The following is a 24,256-nucleotide window of genomic DNA, read 5'->3' on the forward strand; positions in this document are numbered from 1 at the left end:
GTTTAGCAAGACCACAGAACAGAACTAAGCCCGTTTTATCGAGCCCATCTGGAGAGATGAACATGCCTGCAATCATTGAGAAAAAGGTCAGTGCCTCTGATCTTGCTGCAGACCTTTCCCAAAGAGCTTATTTGAAAGGTGCCGAATCAATTAGTCTCCCCTGGCATGAGATTAAAGCCAGGAAGGACATAGTTGAAGATGTATTTAAAATGGTCTCGCACAGATCTTTTGGAAGAAAGGGTGGAGAGAGGCGCAGGAATGCCCATCTAATATTTTGTGATTACTAAAACACAAAACCAAAACAAACAAACTAAACCCCAGCCTATCTCAGAAATCTTTACCCCCAGGACTGAACCCAGCCTATATTGTGGCTGCCCAGTTGTAAAAAGTCCTGCCTTTATCAACAAAAAACCAGGTGGACAGGCCAAGTTAGGAGTCAGGCTTCTGCTGGACTGCCTACCCTTAGCCTGTACATGTAGTCAAACCGTGAACCCAACAGACTCCAGTGTTTACTATCGCTCTGGTAGCCCAGGCATTTCTTCTTTGTCACCTTTGGGTTGAAATGCTCAGAGTTAAGTGCTATACCTTAGTTTAGTTTTCTATCTCAAACCGGTCATTTAAAGCACGTGTTTTGAAAAAGAGAGATAAGGGAAGCACTTCCCCTTTTGGCCTAGGCCCCCAGTTAGAGGGCCCAGGAGAAGCAGCAGGAGGAAGGATGGCAGGAGAGCAAGCACTGACCTTTGGATGCAAATCAAGCCTTTTTAGAGGAGGAAAAGTGACAATCATTCTCAGCACACCAGTGAAACCAGAGCCAAATATTTACTTTTTATAAAAATCAAGTCTTAGCTATCTAAATGCATTTATGCAAAAAGAAAGAAAGGAAATAATTGGAGACTTTTATGTTACAAAATGTATTTATTTTAAATACCCAGCTTGAGTGAAGAATAAAACTGCATGGCTATTCTTCCCTATGGGTTAGGTCTGGATGAAAGTTGAAGTTTTGAAATGAGTTTGAAGGTTGTTGGAGTACCCTGACAATAAAATCAACTGCTCTATATAATCATTTCCCTTAATAGTTACCTGTCAGAGCACCTATTTCTTTTACTACAGGATTAGCCCATCAGAAGTAGATCTGAGTTGGATATTTTACTGACTAAAGACTGCTCTAATATGTTTAAGTCTTTAATGTCACTTTCTTTACTGCCTATGAGATAAACTAGTGGAAAAGTATTGGCTCAAAAAGCCAGCAGATCTGCTGGTGTTACCAGTCATGCTGCAATGGTATATAACTATCAGAAGGTTGATCTAAATAATAAACCTAACATTTCGTCTAAACTGTCAGTGGAAAGATATATTTATTACAATGTCCTCCATCATTGAGGAGAGAGGGGTTTAGGTAAAGTTAAAAAAAAAAAAAAAAAAAAAGCACAAGCATAGTACAACACTGATATAAGCCATAGAACAGTAAACAATTATGCTATGTATATTTTATTTACCCATTTCAAAGGTGGAACATAAACCTAGCCCATCTTTGGGGGGAGTTAATAAAGTATTCCAAATGCATGATCTAACAAAACTCGGGGATCGTTCTATGTTTTATTGTTACCCCCCTGCATAAAATCTTCTGAAGCTGAAAAGAGAAAGGAAAGGGCTTTTGTGTTAGTTGATCCTTGGCTATTCTAGGGCTCAGGTTGGTGTGAAAGGGACGAGGAGGTCACTTGAAATCTCCTTTTATCTACTCTTATTTTCTCTCTGGATCAGCAACTTTGAATAGACATCATCTAATCGCTCTTAATGGAAAGAAACTATGGGAGCAACAAAAATGCCTTTACTCCAGGAGTGAATACATGCATGCGGACAGCTAGCTGAGCTTTCATAGAACTGAATCTCTGCACACATGTACTTAAAGATTTTTCAGTTCATGGATATATACATAAATATTTCCCATACATGGGATTAGGTGATTAGGTGGGTTATTTTGCCCTTACGCATAAGTATGCACACATGTCTACCTTAGAATTCTCTAACAAGCAAGTCTAGGTGATACTTTCAGCTGACTCTTCATTCAGCTTTTTCACGCCGTCACTCTCTGGGCATATTTAAGTACCGAAAAAAAAAATAATTAAGAACACAATGGACAGCTTTTTCCAGAAGTCATCTTATTTCCTTTCTGTTTTCAACTGGAAGTCACAGTGACAGGAGGATTTCTCTTCGGGGGAGGAGAGTGTGTGACAGGTGGGAGGTAATGGGGCAAGACAAGACCTTTACTTTCAATTTCTCCCCACAATTTTTTCTTTTTGTTTGGAGTTAAATTGGTTAAAATACAATAAATAGTGGAAAATAAGAGCCTGACATTAGGCAGTTTAAAAGTTTTACATGCTATAGACACATGTCTCCAAATTCTTGAAGCTGAGGAATTAATCATAATTTTTTGAGATAGGAATTAATAAGTCTCATATGCTGATTAAAATGTCCAAGTTGTCTTCCTTAGGCATTGTTATAGTATTTACTTCAAAAAGAAAAACATCTCCCAGGACATTTAATATGAATGATAATCCAGAAAAGGACATTGGATTTCTAGGACTGAAAGCACTGGGCTTTACCTCCTAAGAGGTGGATGCTCCCCCTACCCCATGTTCTTCTAAGTAAAATTCTCATTGCTCCCAGAGCTTGGGACACTTTAATGTAAAATTCCATCAAGGGAATACACGGTTACCAGGGCTACAAGTTCCCATCTCAACCTGCCAACCTCTCTTCCTCTGGCTCCAGATCCCAGAGCTGGAGCTGTCAGGGCTGGGACTTGGGGGACACCCCCCCAGGCTGCAGGCGATTGCAGTTCTAAAGTTTGAAGTTGGGTGGGGGAGGATTAATCCCTCTTTAACTCCTCTCCTTCCCACCCTCAATTCTGAACCCCAACGGATACGTTTCCCCGGGTTTCCTAGTGAATAGGAGCATAGGAGCCGCCCTGTCCAATAAAGATTAAATTAAGTAGAAGAATCCCAGCCGCTGGATATTTGGAAGCTCCGGTGGGGCGTCAAACAGACGTTTAACACATTTTTTCCACTCACTGTGCACAAATCCTGGACCTGTTGGGCTTAACTTTTAGAAAGAAAGGAAGAAAAAAATATAAGAAAGGAAGGGGAAAAAATCAAAGAAAGTCACAGAGAAACCCCGCTTTCAAGGGGGAAGTGGTTTTAAACTCAGAGAGGCTGAGGCAGAGGTTGGGCTTCCTGACCTTTCCTGTCTTTTCTTTCCTCGAATCACTCCCAGAATTGGATCCTGTCCCCCACTCCCTCAGGGCTCAGAACTTTTCTGTTTTGGCGGTCTGACTCTATGTTTATTCCTTAGGGACGGTGTGGTGGCCCAGGGTCATGACTGGATGTGTGGGCAAGGGGCAAATTGAGAACACAGTGGCTTTCTCTGTGGTGACAATTTCTATTTTTTTAAATAAAGGTTTTGGTAGCATGAACTGAGCAGTTTTCTCCGGTTACTGTCTAGCAGGAGAAACAATGGTTTTCTCTGTAGGCTTTCAGCCACTGGACAACTAACCTTGAAGTTGAGGCCCAGTCGGGTGCCTCCTCCCCCGGGGGCCATCCCGGTCCCCAAATATTGGCTGCTGACTCCCATCTGCTCTTCTAGCCCCTGGGTGCAGTCCAGAGGGGCAAAAGGCAAGTCCCTTCATGGCAAAGGCTTGTCCATGCAAACACAACATTGAATAAATTAACCTCAAACCAGCTAGTTGGGGTGTAGTAGTTTAGCAGGACTAATTGCAGACAATGGAGCTGAAATGACTTTTCCAATTAGCTGCTGGTTGGAGTTTAGTTGGAGGAACTGTCAGCTCCAACGATGGGTAATTGCTTTATTGCTCACAAAACTATCATCTATTTAGAACATATGTGCTAATTACTCTGGATGGGCGTCGAAAAAGAGACCATAAATCTAATAGCACTTAAAAAAGTCTATGGTGCTTGTAAGCCGCCCCAGCCCCTTGCACATTCTCTCCTGCCCAGGTTGGAGTGATAGATGGCTGTCTTTCAGGAAGGGAAGGTTTGGACAGGAGGCGAGGACGGAGTGCTCTGGTCAAATCACTTGGAGAGAGACCATCCCGTGCGTGCTGTGCTGAGGCGATAAATCACTGTCATCAAAACCGGTCCCCTCTTTAGTCGCGCACTTTTCATTTTCGCAAAAGATTACTTTAGAAATCTTTTAATTGGATTATGCTGGGAAATTAATCTCCTTTAGCCTTGGCTAAATTTATTGTGGCCACTGACTGAAGGAAAACCCTGTCACTGCAGTGAGGGCCATCTCCCCTTGTTCGTTTTTCCGCCGTCTTCCAGGATCTCCCAGTTGCGTGTGACAGTCGTGCCCCAAGTCCTCGGGAGTGACTGGAGTGAGAAAGGGTGGAAAGACACATCTGGGCAAAGGCCGCGGAAGTCCCCAGTGAATCCCCTTTGTCCTAAATGCTACGTTTCTGTCCCGGATTCCCTAATTCCATATCCTGCATCCCCACACGACCTTGCCTTTACCAACAAGGGGTTCTGGAAGCCTGCTGCCGGGAAGGAGTCTGAAGTGGCAGGAAGAGAAAGTGGGGTGTGTCGGGGGAGCACTGCCAGCCAAACTCACTAGTTTGCTCTCTCCCCCGCACTCCCTTTCTGGGCCTTCGGCAGGGAGCTGCGGTCTTGCGAAGACTACTTCTCTGCGCAAAAACGCACAGCTCGTTCTTGGTGTTCTTCCTGGCACAACTCCGGAGACACGTCCCCTTGAAGTGCATGGCGCTTGAGGCCACGGGTCTAGGGCACTTCTCACTCCTTCTGGCTCCTCTGGCACCCGCTCATTGTCGGGCGGCGACCTCCCTTCCAGCCTCGCCGCCCTGCGCGGTCAGCCTAGTCCAGCGCGACTCCGGCAGTCGCGGGAAGCGGAGGATCCGGCCCCGCCGGCCGCGCCTCTCAGCGGGAGATAACAACATCTGCCTGAAACGGGATACCTACTTTTGCAGCTCATTTGAGCTCTTAATAGCAGCCCTCTGAGGTGTGGTTAATTGATGGGGATAAAGGCGTAATGACTTAACGGGGAGACGCCAATGATCCTTTAATATACTTTTAAAAGAACAACCACCCCCCCCAAACACCAACCTGTCTTTGCTCGGTGGGGGGAAAAGGCAGGGATCTGGAGGCTGGAATAAGGATCTGGCGCTGTTGGTGACTGTACCTGGAAGCGTCAGTGTGGGGTGAGTCCTGGCTCGCAGGGCTGGGGCACCAGAAAGCCGCCAAGGCGCCCAGCTCGGGCTGACAGCCCGTTGTTGCGTGGCTGCGGGGAGCGAGGAGGTTCTGGGAGCCAGCTGAGAGAGTACCAACTGACAGGTGACCCGGCCTATAGCCGGGTAGGAGCACGGAGCCGGGGTCATGTCGCTTCTCCCTGGGCTCTGCCCCTCTGTGAGCCCTTCCCCTACGTGGGGCTGGATACCCACAAGCCGGGTGCCTCCGTCTGCCCGCCCTCCTTGACCAGAGAGACCCCGTATCCAGTATGAGCGACATCGTCAAGTGGCCAGCGGGAACATGGGGGTTCCGCTGCCTGGATAACCTCAGACCCCAGCGCCAGGACAGAGGCACGCGCCCGTGTGTGTGTGCACGTGCGCGTGCGCGCAAAGCGCCCGGAAACGCACAGCTGGAGCACAGCAGCCCTGAGCACGTGGCCGTATTTAGACCAAGTCTGTCCAGAACCCCAGTGCCAGGTATATTGGGATTTACCTGCGCGGCAGCTGGGTCCCGCCGCCGGGTCAGAGGAGTCCCCGCGCACTATCCCATCCAGACCTCCGCTTACCGTTTTCTCCTCCGTACCTTCCCTTTCCTTTGCCTGAGTTCCCTTTGCTCAGTCAGTTCTAGCTGAGTCTCTAGAGGGTCAAGTAAGTGTTTTAGTCTTCGCAGGTACCGAACGTAGGTTCAAACAAACACTAAAATGAAAAAAAAATCAGATTGCCTTTTCTGTTTGCAAAGGGGAACCCCCTCTAGATGTGGGCTGTGGTGTCCCTAGCAGGTTTTGCAAATCTCTTGTTTTACCTTTGGAAAAAGATAACCTTGATGCTTCAGGTTTGAGCTCCCTCTGGAAGCAAAAAGAGAAACGATTCCAATCACCGTCTGTATTTTATTGCATTGAGAGATAGCAGGTGTTTAGGCTGCAGCTATTGTCTGCCTTCCTCCCTGAGCTCACATAACAAGGATGAAAGAGTCTAAGGAACTTAGTTTCCCCAAACGCTCTTGCTTAGGAGGGCGGGGAAACTTCGGAATCAAGGATTCGAAGAAATGCAATTGAGTCCCAACTCGCAAAGTGTGTCAGTCTCCGTGTGGTTCCGTCCTTCCGCCGTCACTGTCTAATCTCATCTAGTGTCGTGCTTCTGCCTCCTGTAGATCTCTAGGAACTCAGAATTCCCTGTCGCTTGGCCGTCGAGCTCCCGACCCCTCCGCATCCCTAGCCGAGAAGGACTGCGAGTTGGGCTCCAAGGTCGTGGTCTGGTCCTCAGGGACAAGGTCCCGGGTCCAGACTCTTTCCTTGGCCAGCAACTCCTGCTGGGAAGGTCCCGCCCCGAATGGAATCGTGACCCGGCGCTAGGTCCCCCGAGGCTTTCCTGAAGGTCCTATGCCTTCGGGCCGCCAGGGTCCTAAGGTGCCTGTGGCGGACCCCTCGTCCGCCTGAGCCCTGAGATCATCTCGGCCATCGGTGCTGCAGGGCCCCAGGGCGGCAGGGAACACCTGCCTCCAGTCCAGGCCCGGCCCCACAGCAGTCCAGGACCCTAATTCTCGAGTGTCTCTTCACGACCCTAACCCCTCACGGGCGCTCCCTTGCGAACGAATTTTTCACTCTGCGGACTAGGATCCCTTGTAGTGACCCCTCCCACCCCTTTCCCCCGGCCTGGCTAACTCCGACCCTAAGCGCGGCTCAGCGGGGAGCGGCTCCCGGAAGCTAGGCCCATATCCGGCCGCGGAGCCTCCCGCGCTGGGTTGGCTGCCAGGCGCTCGACGCAAGTGCGGTGCCCGGCGCGGCGGAGGGACCCGGGCCGTGTTATCTGCGCACTGAGACGTCTGCGGAATGCTAGAGGCCGTGCTCTCGCCCGCGGAGAAGGCCACCACTCCTCTGGCCTGCGCCGGGGGCATTCAAGAAGGAAGCCAGGCCTGACCGGGGGGTGGCGCACGCTTCCCGAACCCCAGGCCCAACGCCCCGGTTCCGCGCGGGCAGTTGGCGCCCCTCGGGTCGGCGCCCCCTCGGGTGGGCGCGGCAAGCCTCTTAGGAATGGGCCCCAGGGAGTGTGAACGGGTCCCTGCCAATCTTTTAAAGTTCAGAGATCCACCGTCGAACGAAGCCGCTTTTTCCAGCTTCACCATTTCGCCTCTTCCCTTAACCCGCGCTGGCTAAAGCGCTGAGCCTTGCTATCCTCTTTGAGTGCTTAACGATTTGCCCTGCCTTGGACAGCCAGTCCTCTTCAGGTGGTGGGCTGCTGGTAGGGGTAGGAAGCAAGGCCTGGGGCACCGTTGGGGACCCTCACACCTTATTTTCTATTTTAAGGAGCAACTGGGTTTCACGAAGTTGGAGGGTCAGTGGGAGTTTTGTGGCCCTTGGCACTTTTTAAAACACCCATCTGCAAGGCAGGAACAGCGGAGAAAGTGCTGTGTAGTTCATAAAAAAAGATATTGGCAGACTGTATCTTAAGAGTTTTTCCAGAGATTATTTAGTAATCTCTCAATTTAGAGAGTTGATATGTCCCGCGCCATCAGGCCGCTGAATGGGATCTTCCTTCCGACAGGGACTGAGAAACGGAAATACCACCCTCCAGCCAATCTGTTGGGAGGACTGCTTGCAGGGGACTCGAGCCCCAGATATTGCACTAGAGGCGCTGCAAGTGTGAGCAGGTAATGTGGAGAAGAGTGACATTGTTAACAGAAAGCATCTAATTAAAAATGACTTCATTTGATTGGAAGAATGAAAAAACCTTTTTAAATAAATCCAGATTCACTGGCCTAAGCTCAGTCGATTTATGAATGTGGAGCCCGACTGGGGTCTGCTTTCTTTCAAAGATGTCATCTTAGAGGTAATAGCATAGGTGAAGTCATTTGGTTACACTGTGGAAACTTTTATAGTGCCTTCCTTGGGAATTTAATTCAGTGGTTCTTCATTTTATTAGGAACAGACTGACTCCATCAACTATGCTCTCTCCATGTTTAGAGGCAGGACTGCTTGAAGCAATTAGGTTCACCAATTAGCATAGTTTTACTGACCTCCGCAGCAGCCCCACCAGCGCTCCATTTCTTCAAAGTCAGGGAAACGCTGAAGCACAGCATGCTTCCCAGGTGTCCAGGTTGGGGAGATAAGCCCAGGAGCAGGGTAGTGCAGCAGTGCAAAAAGCTTTCTAATAGTCCCCAAGTGTTTGTTTCAGCAACTTTTGTGGATTTTTTAAACCCCCTTTCTGATTCTGGATCATGTAACACCTCCTTACTTTGACATAGCCCTTAAAGCCTCTCTTGGCTGAACTGCTTTTAAGAAAGTTGATTTTCTATTTTCTCCCTTCTCTTCTGTCTTCCTGTGTACTAATGATGCTGTAGGAAATTTTAGGGTCCAGAGAGAGGAAATCATTGACAGGCTCGTTGAAACCTTGTTAGGTGATGAGGTAAGGGTTGAGTGTGTGGGTGTGTGTGTACCTCAAACCTATGAGGAGAGGCCAGAGTGGATACCGGGAGACAGTCATTGCTTTTCCTAATTTTTAAGGTGTACCTACAAAGCTGTCCTGCAACCTTTTCACCATAAGCTCAATCAGCTGGTACATCTTTAATCAAAGAAAATGTTTGGAGCCCAAAGGAGTCTAGAAAAGAAGGGTTTTGCTCTTGTCACTGTCAAGAGTAGTAAGGAATTAAATTTATTTACATGGCTATTGTTCCTCTCTTGTTCTCCCCTAAAATAAACATTTCTCTGTAAGATTTCACTAGATTAAATTCCTGACAGTTCATCAGTAGCAGCAACAATGTAATTCTTCTAACCTTATTAAATCAATAAATACTAGATCCAAGCGTTGAGTTAAAAATGCATCAGCATGGCCAGGAATTGCGATCATACGACCACGGACCTCAGAATCAAACATGCCACTCAAAAATTGACTAGTTAGCATTTATTTAATCTTCTTTTTCTGTTTTGAATCTGTGACTAGGTATTCTGGAGTTTTAACATTTCAGGGACTGTTGTGTCAAGTTTTCTTTGGTTTATAATCTTGAAAATTCTTTTCTTTTACTAACTTCTCACATTTAACCATGAATATGATGCATGCATTTACAGTAGTAATGCACTGTGACTTTGTAGTTCTTGCCATTAGTTTTCGTCAAGGATACATACTTCTACTTAGAATACATTAGTAAGACATGGTTAGGTAAGGTGCATAACTTTCTACAGAAGCACAAATAAATTTAAATACATAGGCTTTTGTATAAGTATAAATAAATATAGTCAGTTTAAATATACTGCTATACATTTATTATAAGTTTATTTGTAAAAGAAAACCACATTTATCTTCCAACACTGTCAACTACATTATGAACAAAATAATTATTTATCATTTTAAAATAAGTCATTTATTTATAATCTGACTTGCTTGCTGGAATTTATACAAGAGCTTGAATTAAAAATTTTAAGTCTTTAAACTTAACACAGCATTAGGAAGTAACATATATCTTAAATGGTTACATTTTATGTATGAAGAAGTACCTCAAATATGGTTTACCAGGAATTCGTTAAGTTGTAGATTAGTGGGTAAATTTACACTTAGTTTCTGGTGAAAACAAGGACCGCGTATAACACTTTGTAGTTGTATCAACAAAGTAATATTTATTTTACCCATATATTTTACCATACTGATTAACGATGCTAATTATTTAAAAACATTCATCTCCTATTGATGTCAGCCAGCATAGATGGTACGGAATTCTGAAGATACAGTCATTGGCCCTTGGGTTCACCACACTGTGGAAGAAAAATCTTTATTTGACGAAATAGGCAATCAACTGAAATCTATCCTCTTTAAATAAACTGATTCCTCAGTATTTTCCCAGTGTTGGTGTAAGTTGTTGCCTGTGATATCCCCCAGGGCTCTTTTCCTCTGCTCTCTGATTTGGTGTATAAAAGCAGCTCTGAATGATGGATTACTGTGTCATTGCAGCCTGCAAAGGATTAATTTGTTTCATTGATTTCTCTTTAGGCAGATTGCCAGAATTTGCTGCTTCCCACCTTTGCTCAAGACTTCTAGAAGTAATAGACAGTAATAGCGTAAGACAAATCAGCTGCTTCTTGTAAAAATAAAATCAGGAAACTAAGAGTCTTAGGAAAGCTATGGCAAACTTTTTTACTGGCATACGGAAACAGCAATTAATAGGCTACTTCATTTGCTTTAGAAATATTTTTAATTGAAAGTTTCCTTGAATTAGCAACATACTACATATTAGTAGATCTTAAGGAAGCATTTGTAATGTTTGTTCCATAAAAATTTTGCCTAATTTGTAAGGATTCTGTTTAACTCAGAAAAAAAAAAAAAAAAAGGTGTTGTCTATGTGATTGACAAATACTTCTTTTTCTGTGCCAGATTTCAGGATCAAGTAACATAACATGTCAACATAACTTTAAGTCAATTTACCTGTAAATATTTATAGGACTCTTTTGCCCAAAGAATTTTAGAAACTTTGGACTGAGAATATCAGATCACAGAAATAGAACTGTTTAAAGAAAAAATAACTTTTTCTGACAAAAGTAGTAGTATATGCCCATAAGACAGAATTTACAAAAATTAGAAATGCCATTTTGTGTGTCTTCTCTAAACCTTATTCCTCTAAGCATGTAATGTAATACGATTAAAATTATTAAAGTTGTTTATATTGACTCTATAATGTTTTAACATATCTACTTTAATTATTGCTCTATTAGACAACCCAGATTTTTAATTTTCCATTAGTATAAAGTAAGTTGTAATGAATAGCATTTTAAATAAATCTTTAGCCATCCCTAAGGTTATTTCCTTACAATATGTTATTAAAAGAGAAATTACTTAGACTGAGAATATAGACTATTTTTTAAGGTTCTTGATATTGATTGCCCAATTGTTTTCCAGAAAGGTTCTACGCATTTATACTGGTACTTAAAAAAAATTCCTCTGTAGTGGCAGCATTCTAATTCATGTTACATGAGCAAAGAAAACAGAACAACACTCTTTTCCTTGTGTTCTAAAAGCAGTGGTAACGTTTTGCATATATTTAATCTGTCAGAAGTATTTTCCCAACTGCAGATGTGAAATAGGCTTCTTATACAAATCTATTTGTTTCTCTTCTGTAGTGCTGAAAATTATATTGATTCAATGACCTCAAGTTATACTTTTTATGCAATTAGTTGTGTAGTAAAAACTAATATTGTCATGTGCTAATGTCTTTTTTTCCTCTATTGTGCTATGGTAGTAGTCTATGCAATATCAGCAAGTTTATGCTTTTCCTTTGCTTTGCTGAAAGGAAAAAGGAACATCTGTTTCCATTATATATCTGCATCATAATGATAACAATTAAATAGCTATTATGGTAGTATACAGTAAATATATTTTGCTGAATGACCTGTACTTTCTTGTTGGAAAATTTCAGATATTTTGGAGGCATGGTTCTATGTAGATATTTAGATAGGCCTTTGCTTACTTTAGGTAAATTTTTGCAGTTCTTATTTGTTTCAGTAAAAACAGCTAGCCAATCTGACGATGAAACACTAGGCTGCTAGATGTGACTCTTGAGTATGTTTAAAGTACAAATTGTTAAGTATGTCTCTCAATATACTTAAATGGGTTTATCATGCTATTAGTAATAAAATTTATTTTGTGTTTTGTGCTATTTGTGTAGTACTTTTATATTTTACTAAGTTAGATTAGAAATAGTTGTATATGTATTTTTAGTACATTACACATTTTTCTCTTATATTGGGGGACATAGTGATATTTACCTTTTAAACTCAGCAGAACATTTGAAACCATACACAACTATTTTCATTGACCTTTAAAGTTCCAGAGAAATGTTTTCATTTATTTTAGCTTTTGATTAAAGATGTTTTGGTGGTTACATAAAAAAAGATTAGAAAGTATTTCATACAAAATGCTATATGAAGAAAAATAAGCATCCATGTACACCAAACCCAGTTCGAGAAATAAAATATTACCAGTACAATTGAAGTCTTCCAGAATCTATTTTTTTATGGCTTCTTGAAGAGATAATTACCCTAAATTTGGCAGTTATCCTTTTTGCTACTTACTTTTTTTACATGTTCTAAAAATTTGACGTAAATAACTTGTCTTTTTAAATAAGTAATTTTTAAAATGTTGGACCTGTGACTGTTGTTAGAACTGTTTTAATCTAATCACCTATGGCTGGGCATGTTTCTCTGTTTCAGTGTCCTCACCTGTGAAGTTGGGGGTAGGTCTCTATGGTCTCTGCTCTCTTTCTCGGTGTAATTAAAATGTTTTTTTCAGTGCTGCTTGTGTTCCATATGAAACAAAATGAAACAAAAGACAGAGGCCAAGAAAGGCTAAGTAACTTGCCTAAGACTGTATAATAAGTCACAGGTGGGGAATAAAACTCAGTTTTCCTGACTTGCATTCAGGTAGTCTTTTCCTCACTCTGCATTGCCTGTCATTTTTTTTCTGATTATTCTTAAGGAGTGGGGAGAGAGAATAGAGAAACAGAGATTTTTTTTCCTCAGACTATCTTTTCTGTAGGGAAAAACCACTGAAGCCCTATCAGCCTGGAAGCTACTTATAGGGTTAGCATACTGTGTGTCCTGCAGTGCCTGTGAATCTCTTCTGTGTTTTCTGGACTTTCCTGGAAAGTCATTTAGATACAATGTAATAAATATAATAAAGTAGTTTAGATATAATGAGGTTTTCACTAGGCTTCTTACTCTACAGTTAATTTTTTGATAATACCAGGAAAATAAGAGGGGCATAAACACAAGTGTCTTTTTACATGTATATGTCTCTAAAATTCAATGTTTTAGCAAGCAGGTCTTTAATAAATTACTTTTCCTTTTTTATGTAGTTTATACTATGTTCAAATGATAAATGACCTTCTACTGGAAAATGGGTTTGTTTCTTGTTTCTATTTAGTAGCCAGTATACCAGAGTACTAAAGTGAAAATAGCACAAATAATGTGGAAATACATTTTAAAAATCTCTTTGGAGAAAAACCCCATTCTAAAAATAGCAACTTAGAATTACATGCATGTACTTTCCCTTTCAGGTTTTTACTCTAACAAATTTAATTCACTCGTAGTTGAGATGACTAAGCTTGAGTCATAATATTCACACAGTGCCATGTCTGTCCTATGAAAAAATAGCAATGTAACTGGAGGTTGGAGTTATATATTTTATTGTAAAACCATCTTTTCCCAAATCTGTTGCTTCAAGATCAAAAAGTTGGTTTAATAAACTACTGCTTCCTTCTACAAATGCATACTTGGGAACTTATAATAGTAACCATTCTCTTTAGGGTGGATGAGGCTGCTAATAGTAGCTTTGTTTGTGCTATAAATATTCTCAAGGTAGTTTTTTTTTTTTTTTTTTTTTTTTTTTTGAGATGGAGTCTTGCTCTGTCGCCCAGGCTGGAGTACAGTGGGGTGATCTCCGCTCACTGCAAGCTCCACCTCCCGAGTTCATGCCTTTCTCCTGCCTCAGCCTCCTGAGTAGCTGGGACTACAGGCGCCCGCCACTACGCCTGGCCAGTACAGCCGGCTAATTTTTTGTATTTTTTAGTAGAGACAGGGTTTCACCGTGTTGGCCAGGCTAGTCTCAAAACTCCTGACTTCGTGATCCGCCCACATCGGCCTCCCTGAGTGCTGGGATTACAGGCGTGAGCCACCGCACCCGGCCTGGTAGTTGTGTTTTAAAAAGCAAACCAGGTGACACATTTATTTGTCTGTATTTTAGGTCAAATTATCTTACATGTTCAACAGCTTCTAATAGGAAAATTTCCCTAGTATATTAAGTTGGGGAAGAAAGATCTAATGTAATCGAGATACCAGTATTCAGTACACCTTTTATTTAGGCATTGCTTTATTTGCTCACACTTACTAAATGTGTTTTTTTTTCATTTGTCTGGGAAAGCTTATTTGGGGTGTGTGTGAAAATATTTCAAAAGGCAACTCTTTGTCTAATAGAAATTTCTGGCAAATATCTGTAATATAAGGAATTTTCTACACTGATTAAATTTCCCTGTGTTTCTCTAACAGGTAGATGAAAGTCAAGAGAAAAGGTGTGGATAAATGAAACTAGCCCATGATAAGCCTGTTTTCTCCGTGACCACAATATGAACCAGGATGATGGTGGTAAGAATATTGAGACTTAACCACTAAACCAGCAATGCTAAAACCAGAGACCCTAGTGAAACACAAGAATATATAGTCATCGTGCAGTTCATATATGTTACCTCACTTTCTTATTTATTATAGCTCTCCATAGAGATGTGGTGTGGTGTTCACAGAAATAATACAGGATTATAGGAGCTTAAATATATGCACCGTTTCTACTCAGTTCTTAATGACTTCACTTTAGACCAAGTTGAGATTATTTCAAAACCAGCATTGGCTATATATTTTCCATTGACACAGTCAATACATAATTTGTAGCTGTGACTTACAATTTGTGGATACAAGGGGTAGAATTTTCTCTTACCAATGTTAGATTTGCATAATGTAAAAATTTGTTCATATCCTGTTTTGAATTCCCAGTTCTTTAGGATTTTTCCATATTTAATTCTCAGGAGAATTATGTGACCATTGTGCTTATTGTTCTCAAAGTATAGATATTCAACACATATTTATTGAGTTTTTATCATGCTTAAGGCATGTGGAGTAGATAAAGGCATACTCCCTGCCCCAATTACTATCCATAATAATTGATATGGTTTTTTGCCAATAATTTAACAGATTATATTTTCTTAGTATAATGTATTCATGTGATTTTTATTAATATTACTATATTGGGACTTTAAGATAAAAATAAAATATATTTAATTTTTCCTTGCTGTTCACTTTTTGAAAAAATGCTTGGAATTGAGGCCAGGTGTGGTGGCTCATGCCTGTAATCCCAGCACTTTGGGAGGCTGAGGTGGACGGATGCTTGAGCTCAGGAGTTTGAGACCAGCCTGGACAACATGTTGAAACCCTGTCTCTACAAAAAAACAAAACAAAACAAAACAAAACAAAACCACACAATAATTAGCCCAGCGTGGTGGCACTGCCTGTGAACTCATCTCCTTGGGAGGCTGAGGTGGGAGGATCACTTGAGCTGGCGAGGTCAAGGCTGCAGTGAGCTGAGTTTGCTCCACTGCACTCTAGCCTGGGAAGCTTGGGAGATAGGAATTGTAATTTGGGGACAGCCCAAATTATAGTATTATTTAGTATGTATCTTGAATAAATAGAATATAGCATTTGCTAACTTTATCTTATTATTTTATTTTATTTTCATTTTTTTTTTTTTTTTTTGTAGAGACGGGTTTCATTATGTTGCCTTATACTCCTGGCCAGAAGTGATTCTCCCACCTTGGCCTCCCAAAGTGCTAGGATTACAGGTGTGAGCTATAACACCCAGCCATGTTTGCTAACTTTAAATCAGTACTTAAAAAAAAGTCTTAGAGTTTTTCTTAATACTTCAAAATATTTTGTTTAAATTAAATGTGTCAATTTAGTTATCTTCTTGCAAATAACATTGTTTTCTGAAAAGTGACCTTTATGTTGTTTAATTGAGCAAAAAGCACATTCATATTTCGAAAACTCAACTAACAAAGTCTGTTTTAAAGTTAGGAACTACACTAAGAATAAAGGCAAAACATGTTTTCATAAATATATATGTGTATATTTATACACATATATATTTATAAATTTGTATATATGTGTATCTATGCACATATATATTTATAAATTTTTTTTTTTTTTTTTTTTTTTTTTTTTTTTTGAGACAGGGTCTCTGTTGCCTAGGCTGGAGTGCAGTGGTGTGAACACAGCTCACTGCAGCCTTGACCGCTTGGGCTCAAGTGATCCTTCTGCCTCAGTCTCATATGGAGCTGGGACCACAGGCATGTGCCATCATGCCCAGTTAATTTTTAAATTTTTTGTAGAGACGGGGTCTGACTTTGTTGCCTGAACTGGTCTTGGAACTCCTGGGCTCAAGTGAACCTCCCGCTTTGGCATCCCAAAGTGCTGGGATTACAGGCGTGAGCCACTGCACCTGGCCTGTTTTCATAAATATTAAAAAAAAAAAACAAACCTATGTTTGGTCTTGACTGTACATTAGCTTTGATGCTGATGCTAATATTGTTGAACTTATTATAGTATTGAACATGTTTTTATAGCTCCTTAAAGTTTTTAAAAAGATGCTAAGAATAATTATCTCTCTAACTAGGAGAAGTGGTTTGTTGATATATTTTCCAACAAGTTTGACCAGTGCAGATAGCTCTCTCTTTTTTTTTTGAGATGGAGTTTTGTTCTTGTTGCCCAGGCTGGAGTGCAATGGCGCGATCTCAACTCACTGCAACCTCCGCCTCCCAGGTTCGAGCCGTTCTCCTGCCTCAGCCTCCCTAATAGCTGGAATTACAGGCGTGAGCCAGCATGCCCGGCTAATTTTGTATTTTTAGTAGAGACGAGGTTTCTCTATGTTGGTCAGGCTGGTCTCGAACTCCCTATCTCAGGTGATCCGCCTGCCTCGTCGTCCCAAAGTGCTGGGATTACAGGCGTGAGCCACCACGTCTGGCCATCAGATAGCTCTTTTAGACAAAGAGGTTGACAAAAATACCACTATTCTTTCCATAATAATTGGAGTCTTTCTGGACTTAATTGTGCAATTTCTTCTACTTCTTTATATGTAGATATAGGAGCAAATTTCAGTTTACAGATATTGAAATTCATATGGGAATATAATTTGTATCTTGTGTAGATTGTTTGCATGGTATAACAAGGTCCTTTTGAATTTGGTGATTTGTTAGGTTTTGCATTATTTAAATATTTCTCAAAATAAGTATGTGAATTCAAAATGTGTATTTTCTTCAATTAGCTGATTTTTGAGATGTATATTTTACAAGATTTGTATTTAAAAGAGATAAGCAAACACATCGCTAATTCCTGGTAGAAGGTTCAGTAGATTATACCATCCTATTTGAGTTAAATTGATATGACTCTAAATTGTAAAGGTAAGTTTTCTGGACTGGCTAAAGCTTACAGATTTGAGGGAATAAAGGAGTGGTGTTGTGGATCTTTGAAAACTGCATACCAACTGATGTCAACGGCAAAGTCAAAAGTCACTGAGATCCTGTTTGTATTTTAGTTCCAAGATTAGGTTTTGAATGTGTTTTGAGTTTTGACAAATAGTTTTAAAATTCGGAAAGTCCTACATTTTATAGTCAGGAACTAGCCAAAGGCAATATTTATTGTACAGTATATGTGATCAAGATGTTTATTCTTACATGAGCTTGCTTAATTATTTTTCCTACCCAAGAGAAGTGTAAAAAAATCCTTAATTTATAAACATTCCTTTTAATAAAAATAGTAAAGCCCTATTATTATTAATAATAATATTATATGTTAAGCACATTTCATATATCATCTAATTTCTTTAGTTTTTATAAAATGTAAAACTACCATTTTATTGATGAAGAGTTTGGGGCTCAAACATGGTTAAATAATTTGCTCAAGTCATAATACAGGCATATTTTGTTTTATTGTGTTACATTTTATTGTGCTTCACAGTTACTATGTTTTTTACAAATTGAAGGTTTGTGGTAACCCTGTATAGAGTATATGTTTTGGTGCCATTTTCTCAACAGTATGTGTCACTTAGTGTCTCTGTGTCATAATTTGCAAATCTCACACTATTTCAAACTTTTTCATTGTTAGAGTATATGTTAGAGTGATCTGTGATCTTTGATGTTACTAATGTAATTGTTTTGAGGTGCCACAAATTGAGCCCATTGAAGACAGCAAAGCTAATTGATAAATGTGTGTATTCTGATTGCTCCACTGATCAGCTATTCCTCTTTCTCTCCTTGGGCGTCCCTATTCCCTGAGACACAGCAAGATTGAAAGTGTGCCCATTAATAATGCTAAAATGGGCTTCAAGTGTTCAAGTGAAAGGAAGAGTCATACCTCCTTTACTTTAAGTCAAAAGCTTTTAGAAATGATTTAGCTTAGTGAGGAAGGCATGTCAAAAGTGAAGATAGGCGAAAAGCTAGGCCTCTTGTGTCAAACATCCAAGTTGTGGAAGCAAAAGAAGTTTTTGAAGGAAATTAAAAGTGTTATTCCAAGGAAAACACAAACAATAAAAAAGTAAAACAGTCTTATTGTAGAGAAAGTGTGAGCGGTCTGGATAGAAGATCAAATCAGCCACAGTATTAGGTGAAAACCTAATCTAGAACAAAGCCCTAACTCTCTTCAATTCTGTGAAGGCTGAGGAAGTTACAGAGAAAATGACTGAAGCTAGCAGAAGTTGGTTCATGAGGCCTAAGGAAAGAAGCAGTCTCCAGAACATAAAAGTATAAAGTGAAGCAGCAAGTGTTGCTGTAGAAGCTATAGCAAGTTACCCAGAAGATCTAGCTAAGATGATTGACAAAAGTGGCTACACCAAACAACATATGTTCAGTGTAGATGAAATGGCCTTCTATTGGAAGAAGATGGTATCTAGGACTTTCATAGCTAGAGCAGAGAAGTCCAATGCCTGATTTCAAAGCCTCAAAGGATAGACTGACTCTTGTTAGAGGCTAAACCAGCTGGTGACTTTAAGTTGAAGCCAATGCTCATTTGCCATTCCAAAAATCCTAGGGCCTTTAAGAATTATGCTGAATCTTCCATGCCTTTGCTTTTTAAACAGAGCAACAAAGTCAGGACGACAGCACATGTGTTTATCACATGGTTTACTGAATATTTTAAACCCACTGTTTTAGACTTGCTGCTTAGAAAAAAAAGATTCCTTTCAAACTATTACAGCTCCTTGACAATGCACCTGGCCACCCAAGAGCTCTGATGGAGATATACAAGGAGATTCATATTGTTTTCATGTCTGCTAATACAACATGTATTCTATAGCCCATAGATCAAGGAGTAATTTCAACTTTCAAGTTTTATTAATTAAGAAATACATTTTGAGTCTAGGAGTGGTGGCTCATGCCTGTAATCCCAGCACTTTGGGAGACCAAGGCAGTTGGATCACCTGAGGTCAGGAGTTTGAGACCAGCCTGGCCCACATGGTGAAACCCTGTCTGTACTAAAAATACAAAACATTAGCTGGGCGTGGTGGCACATGCCTGTAATCCCAGTTACTAGGGAGGCTGAGGCAGGAGAATTGCTTGAACCCGGGGGGTGGAAGTTGCAGTGAGCCGAGATCGTGCCACTGTACTCCAACCTGGGCGACAGAGCAAGACTCCATCTCAGAAAAAAAAAAAAAAAAAAAGAAATACATTTTATAAGGCTATAGCTGCCATACGTAGTGATTCCTCTGATGCATCTGGGCAAAATCAATTGGAAGTCTTCTAGAAAAGATTCATCCTTCTAGCTGCCATTAAGAACATTTGTGATCCATGGGAGGATCTCAGAATATCAACATGGACAAGATATTGGAAGAAGTTGATTCCAACACTCATGGATGACTTTGAGGGGTTCAGGACTTTGGAGGAGGAAGTAACTGCAGATGTGGTAGAAATAGCGAGAACTATAATTAGACGTGGGGCCTGAAGATGTGACCGAATTGCTGTAATTACATGATTAAACTTGAACGGATGAGTTGTTTCTTATGGATGAGCAAAAACAAAAAAAAAAAAACCAAAAAAAAAAAACCAAAAAAAAAAAAACACTGGTTTCTTGAGATGGAATGTACTCCTGGTAAAGATGCTGTGAACACTGTTGAAGTAATAACAGATTTGGAACATTATATAAACTTAGTTGATAAAGCAACAGCAGGGTTTGAAGGGATTGACTCCAGTTTTGAAAGAAGCTGTACTGTGGGTAAAATGCCATCAAACAGCATTGCATGCCACAGAGAAATCTTTCATTAAAGGAAGAGTCAATCAGTAGGGCAAACTTTATTGTTGTCTTGTTTTAAGAAATTGCCACAGCTACCCGAACTTCAGCAATCACCACCTTGATCAGTCAGCAGTCATCAACTTCAAGGCAAGACCCTCCACCAGCAAAAAGATTACACCTCACTGAAGTCTCAGATGATCGTTCACATTTTTTTAAGCAGTGTTTTTAAATTAAGGTGTGTACATAGTTTTTTAGACATAATATAATTACATATTTGATAGACTGCATTATAGTGTAGACATAACTTTTATGTGCACTGGGAAACAAAATTTGTGTGACTTGCTTTGTGCAATATTTGCCTTATTGCTGTGATCTGGAATTAAACTTGCAGTATCTTCAAGATACGCCTGTAACTAGTGAGTAACAGAGCAAGGATTTGAATTGAAGTATGTGTTACTTCGGAGCCCATTCCTAGTCTGTACCAAGATTATTGCTCATCAAGTAACTCATTATACTATGTTTTGGTTGTATTATGGGTCAGATCACATTTTCACAGCATGAAAATTCACAAAGCAACTCTACCCATTACCAAGAAAAATTTATATAACTTCATTTTACTTTCTTATCCTAATATCTATAGAATGATTACATTCTCTAATGTTTGATTATGTGATGCTGTCTGTGTAAATGATACTATATAGGATGAAGGATGAATCATGTTTATTCTTAGAAGATTTTGGCACTAGATTGGCTTAGCTATTAAATAGCACATTTGCTACCAGAGTGAGAAATGAATAGCAAGATGTTTTTTTGATTTGTAATCTTACAAATGTTTTTGTTTTTAGTGACTTTCAGCGAAAGAAATCATGGTTTCCCTTAGTAGTTGTGTTATTTTGCTATGGAGGCTATAACAAAATACCACAAACTGGGTGGCTGACTCAACAGAAATCTGTTGTCTCTCAATTCTGGAGGATAGAAGTCTGAGATCAAGGTGTTGGTTGTTTCTAAGGGGTATGAGGGAGAATCTGTTCCATGCTTCTTTCCTAGCTGCTGGTGGTTTGCTGGCAATCTTTGATATTCCTTGGCTTATAGATCTATCACCTTGATCTCTGCCTTCACATGGAGTTCTTCCTGTGTGCATGTCTGTCTTTGTGTCCAAATGTACCTCTTTATAAGGATACCAGTCACATTGGATTAGGGCCCACCCTAATGATTTTGTCTTAACTTGATTATTTGCAAAGATCCTATCTCCAAATAACGTCACATTCACAGGAGTTGGAGGTTAAGGCTACAACATATTTTGGGGGGAAACAATTCAACTCATAACAGTAGGCAACTTTTCTGAAGATAGATTTGAAAACTCTGTAGTAGTGGTTATATACATAAGTTTGTTTATCAAAACATTGGAATAATTATATGTGCATATGTCCATAAATGAGTCATGTATGAATATTTGCTTTGGAATAGGACTGACTTGCACTAGTCTGTTCTTATATAAAAACTATAGTAAGAACAAACAGGAGAACTACTGAAGATGGTTTTCAATAAATTACATATGATTGGATGTGAAAATGTATAGAGCAGGTAATGCATGTATGAGATCATTATAACTGGTGGTATGATGAAGTTGAGATTTAGATGGGCATTCGGGGCCAGAGGCTGCTACAGAAGCAGAAAGAACATGGGGTAAAGTCCTGATGTAGGAATAAATATTTTAGGCATAGTGAGCTGTGGTGGTGAAGAAGGCTTTGGGCCCAATTATATTGTCAAGTGATCCTGGGTGAGGCTCTTTAGGGTTAATGCAAGTTTTAGCTATCACAGCTTCAAGAAATTGTTGTAGAATTTATTTTTAATTTTATTATGTAGAACATTTGGAATATATGACAAGAAAAACATGACCTCTAATCCTACTACTCATTATTAATATTTTCACGTTGATATTCCTGTGTCGAATTCCTGCCATTTTTTTTCATTGAGATTATATTACATAAACAGTTTTCTAAAATAAATCAGTGTCTGTAGTATTGTCTAAATATGTACCTGGATTTGCGACTTAGTGGGTAACAGACCTAATGGTCATTGGTGGTGAGTTGGGTCACCATAACTCCATATACCATTAGGTCAAGCTAGCTTTGTCTTGTGTGATTTAGTCCATTGCCTTCAGTCATGTTCTTCCTCCCATCTTTCATATGGCTGTCAAGATCTTTTTCATGATCACTTCACTTTCCTGTCTTCACTTCTTTAGTCAGGATACAGGTTCAGCTTTTTAGCATATAAGTCATCTCCGTTATCTTTCTCATGCCTTTGTCTTCTTATTTGCTGCTTTCCCAAAAAAATACTTGAAATTCTCAGAATATTGTGTGCCCTTTTGTACCTCCCTAACTTTTTACCTCTTTCTCCCACTAAGAATGCTTTCTCTCTGCTTGTCTCTCTGTTCAGCAGCTACTCATTCTTTAAAGCCAGTTTTTCCTTCATTTTAGTGTCTGTAGTACTTTCTATAAAACTTATTATAGAACTGGTTACAGAGTATTTTAGTAGCCGGTTTTAATCTTAATTTCTTACTAGACTGAGTTATTTGTGCTGCTAGGCATTGTAGAAATTGGAAACCAAAATGAAGAGGAACTTTAGGAGTTTGCAATCTAGTGGAAGACATCCAATTTTGGTGAGTCAGTGGGGTATGATAATGGAAAGTTGTTGAGAATATACTTGCTTCATGACCCATTAAAACAGAATTGTGACTGGAAATGTTTATATGGTATCTTAAAATTAATGAATTTTATTTGTTTGCAGGTGGCAGTGGGCTTGCATCACAGGTTGCAGCAGATGTTCTCAATATCTCTATTAAAATTTCCTTATTTCTGTATGTGAGAGGAGCTCCAGAGCCGCATCCTTATGGTAGCTACCATGCCGTGGTAGGTGATGCTGTACTTTTCTGCATCATCCTTCCTGTCCTAACAGAGGATCTGGGTTAGAATCTAGCTGTTGTTTTTGTAAACAACCTATGGAGAACTGAAAGAAGAATGTTTCAATAATATCTAAATTGTTATTTCTTTGAGGTTATGTTCTATGCCTTGTTATTTTTATAATTGTTCACAGAACCTCTAAATACTGCCTTGCTCATCATAGGCACTTAGCATTGTGATTTTGTTTGACTTGTATCTAGTTTTAATGGCTTCTTATTAATTTTTAAGTTGTTAATCTAATTTCTTATTCTTTCAAATAATAAAGAAGCATGTAACATTAATTTTACTTACAAACAATGTCTTCCAGTAATATTTTATCAGCTTCTCAATTTTATGAAGGAGATTCAACTAGAAACTGATAAAATTCCATATCAGGAGTCAGTAGAACTATTTTATTGTAAAACCTCTGTATTAACAAGAATGAACACTGTAGCTAGTAACTAAAGTATTTTTTCTTCATAAAAAATGGAAGTATTTTTCAGAATTCTAGGAAATGTCAAAGTAATTTTGGCTGTAGTCGTATTACATTTAATGCTATAGAGAATATTTATAAAATTAACAAAAATATTCTGTAATTTCCTCAGTTATTGCTACTGGTGATGCGGGATGTAAAGTTGGCATGCTTTCATGTTTTGAGCATCATCATTATACACTTCTGATTTTGCAAGTCAGAAACAATCTTTGTTTTAGTTAAGATAGCTGAGAACATTCTTAGGTAGGGGATCAGGCTTTCATCATTTGTGTATTTATGTAAGTAATATATACAATACAATGAATTGATCAGAGTAACTACATGTATAATTTTTAATGAAAGAATCATACAGTATTTATACATTTCTGTGACTTTTTAAAAGTTTATCAGAATATGGTAGTTTGGGACCAAAAACATAGGTTTTATTTCTGTATAGATCATTTTATTTTGTTATTTTCTGTGACCACTGGTAACAATCATCTTACAGATGTAAGCTGCCATTCACTGGGAGCTTTGGCAAGAGAATTGGCTAGATCAGCAAGCCCATCTCCACTATGGAACAACAACTTGCAGCTCATCTCTATTGATGGTGAGTCAGTGTCATCTTCATACATGAAAGATCATGTTTTATCTTTGCAGTGTTATCAAACAACAATTTGTCTTAAACTTTGTTTTATGAGACGTTATTGGGATCTTGAACCATGATGCTTCATTACTTGAGCCAAAAAGACAACAAAGAAATCAACACAACAGTGGAAAATAATGCAAG

The 24,256-nt window shown here is 39.7% G+C and overlaps 1 protein-coding gene across 1 annotated transcript in view; it reads left to right on the plus strand.

The window, feature by feature from the left end:
• Window positions 1-24,256, plus strand: part of LOC126956147 (uncharacterized) — a 204,194-nt gene that overhangs the window by 2,701 nt on the left and 177,237 nt on the right. The window contains exon 2 of the mRNA XM_050792992.1: window positions 14,282-14,373. Within this exon, the coding sequence (XP_050648949.1) occupies window positions 14,365-14,373 (9 nt within the window). The 5' untranslated portion in view covers window positions 14,282-14,364. The remainder of the gene's footprint in view (window positions 1-14,281; window positions 14,374-24,256) is intronic.

This window comes from Macaca thibetana, chromosome 6, assembly GCF_024542745.1.
Source record: "Macaca thibetana thibetana isolate TM-01 chromosome 6, ASM2454274v1, whole genome shotgun sequence".
Taxonomy (NCBI): domain Eukaryota; kingdom Metazoa; phylum Chordata; class Mammalia; order Primates; family Cercopithecidae; genus Macaca; species Macaca thibetana.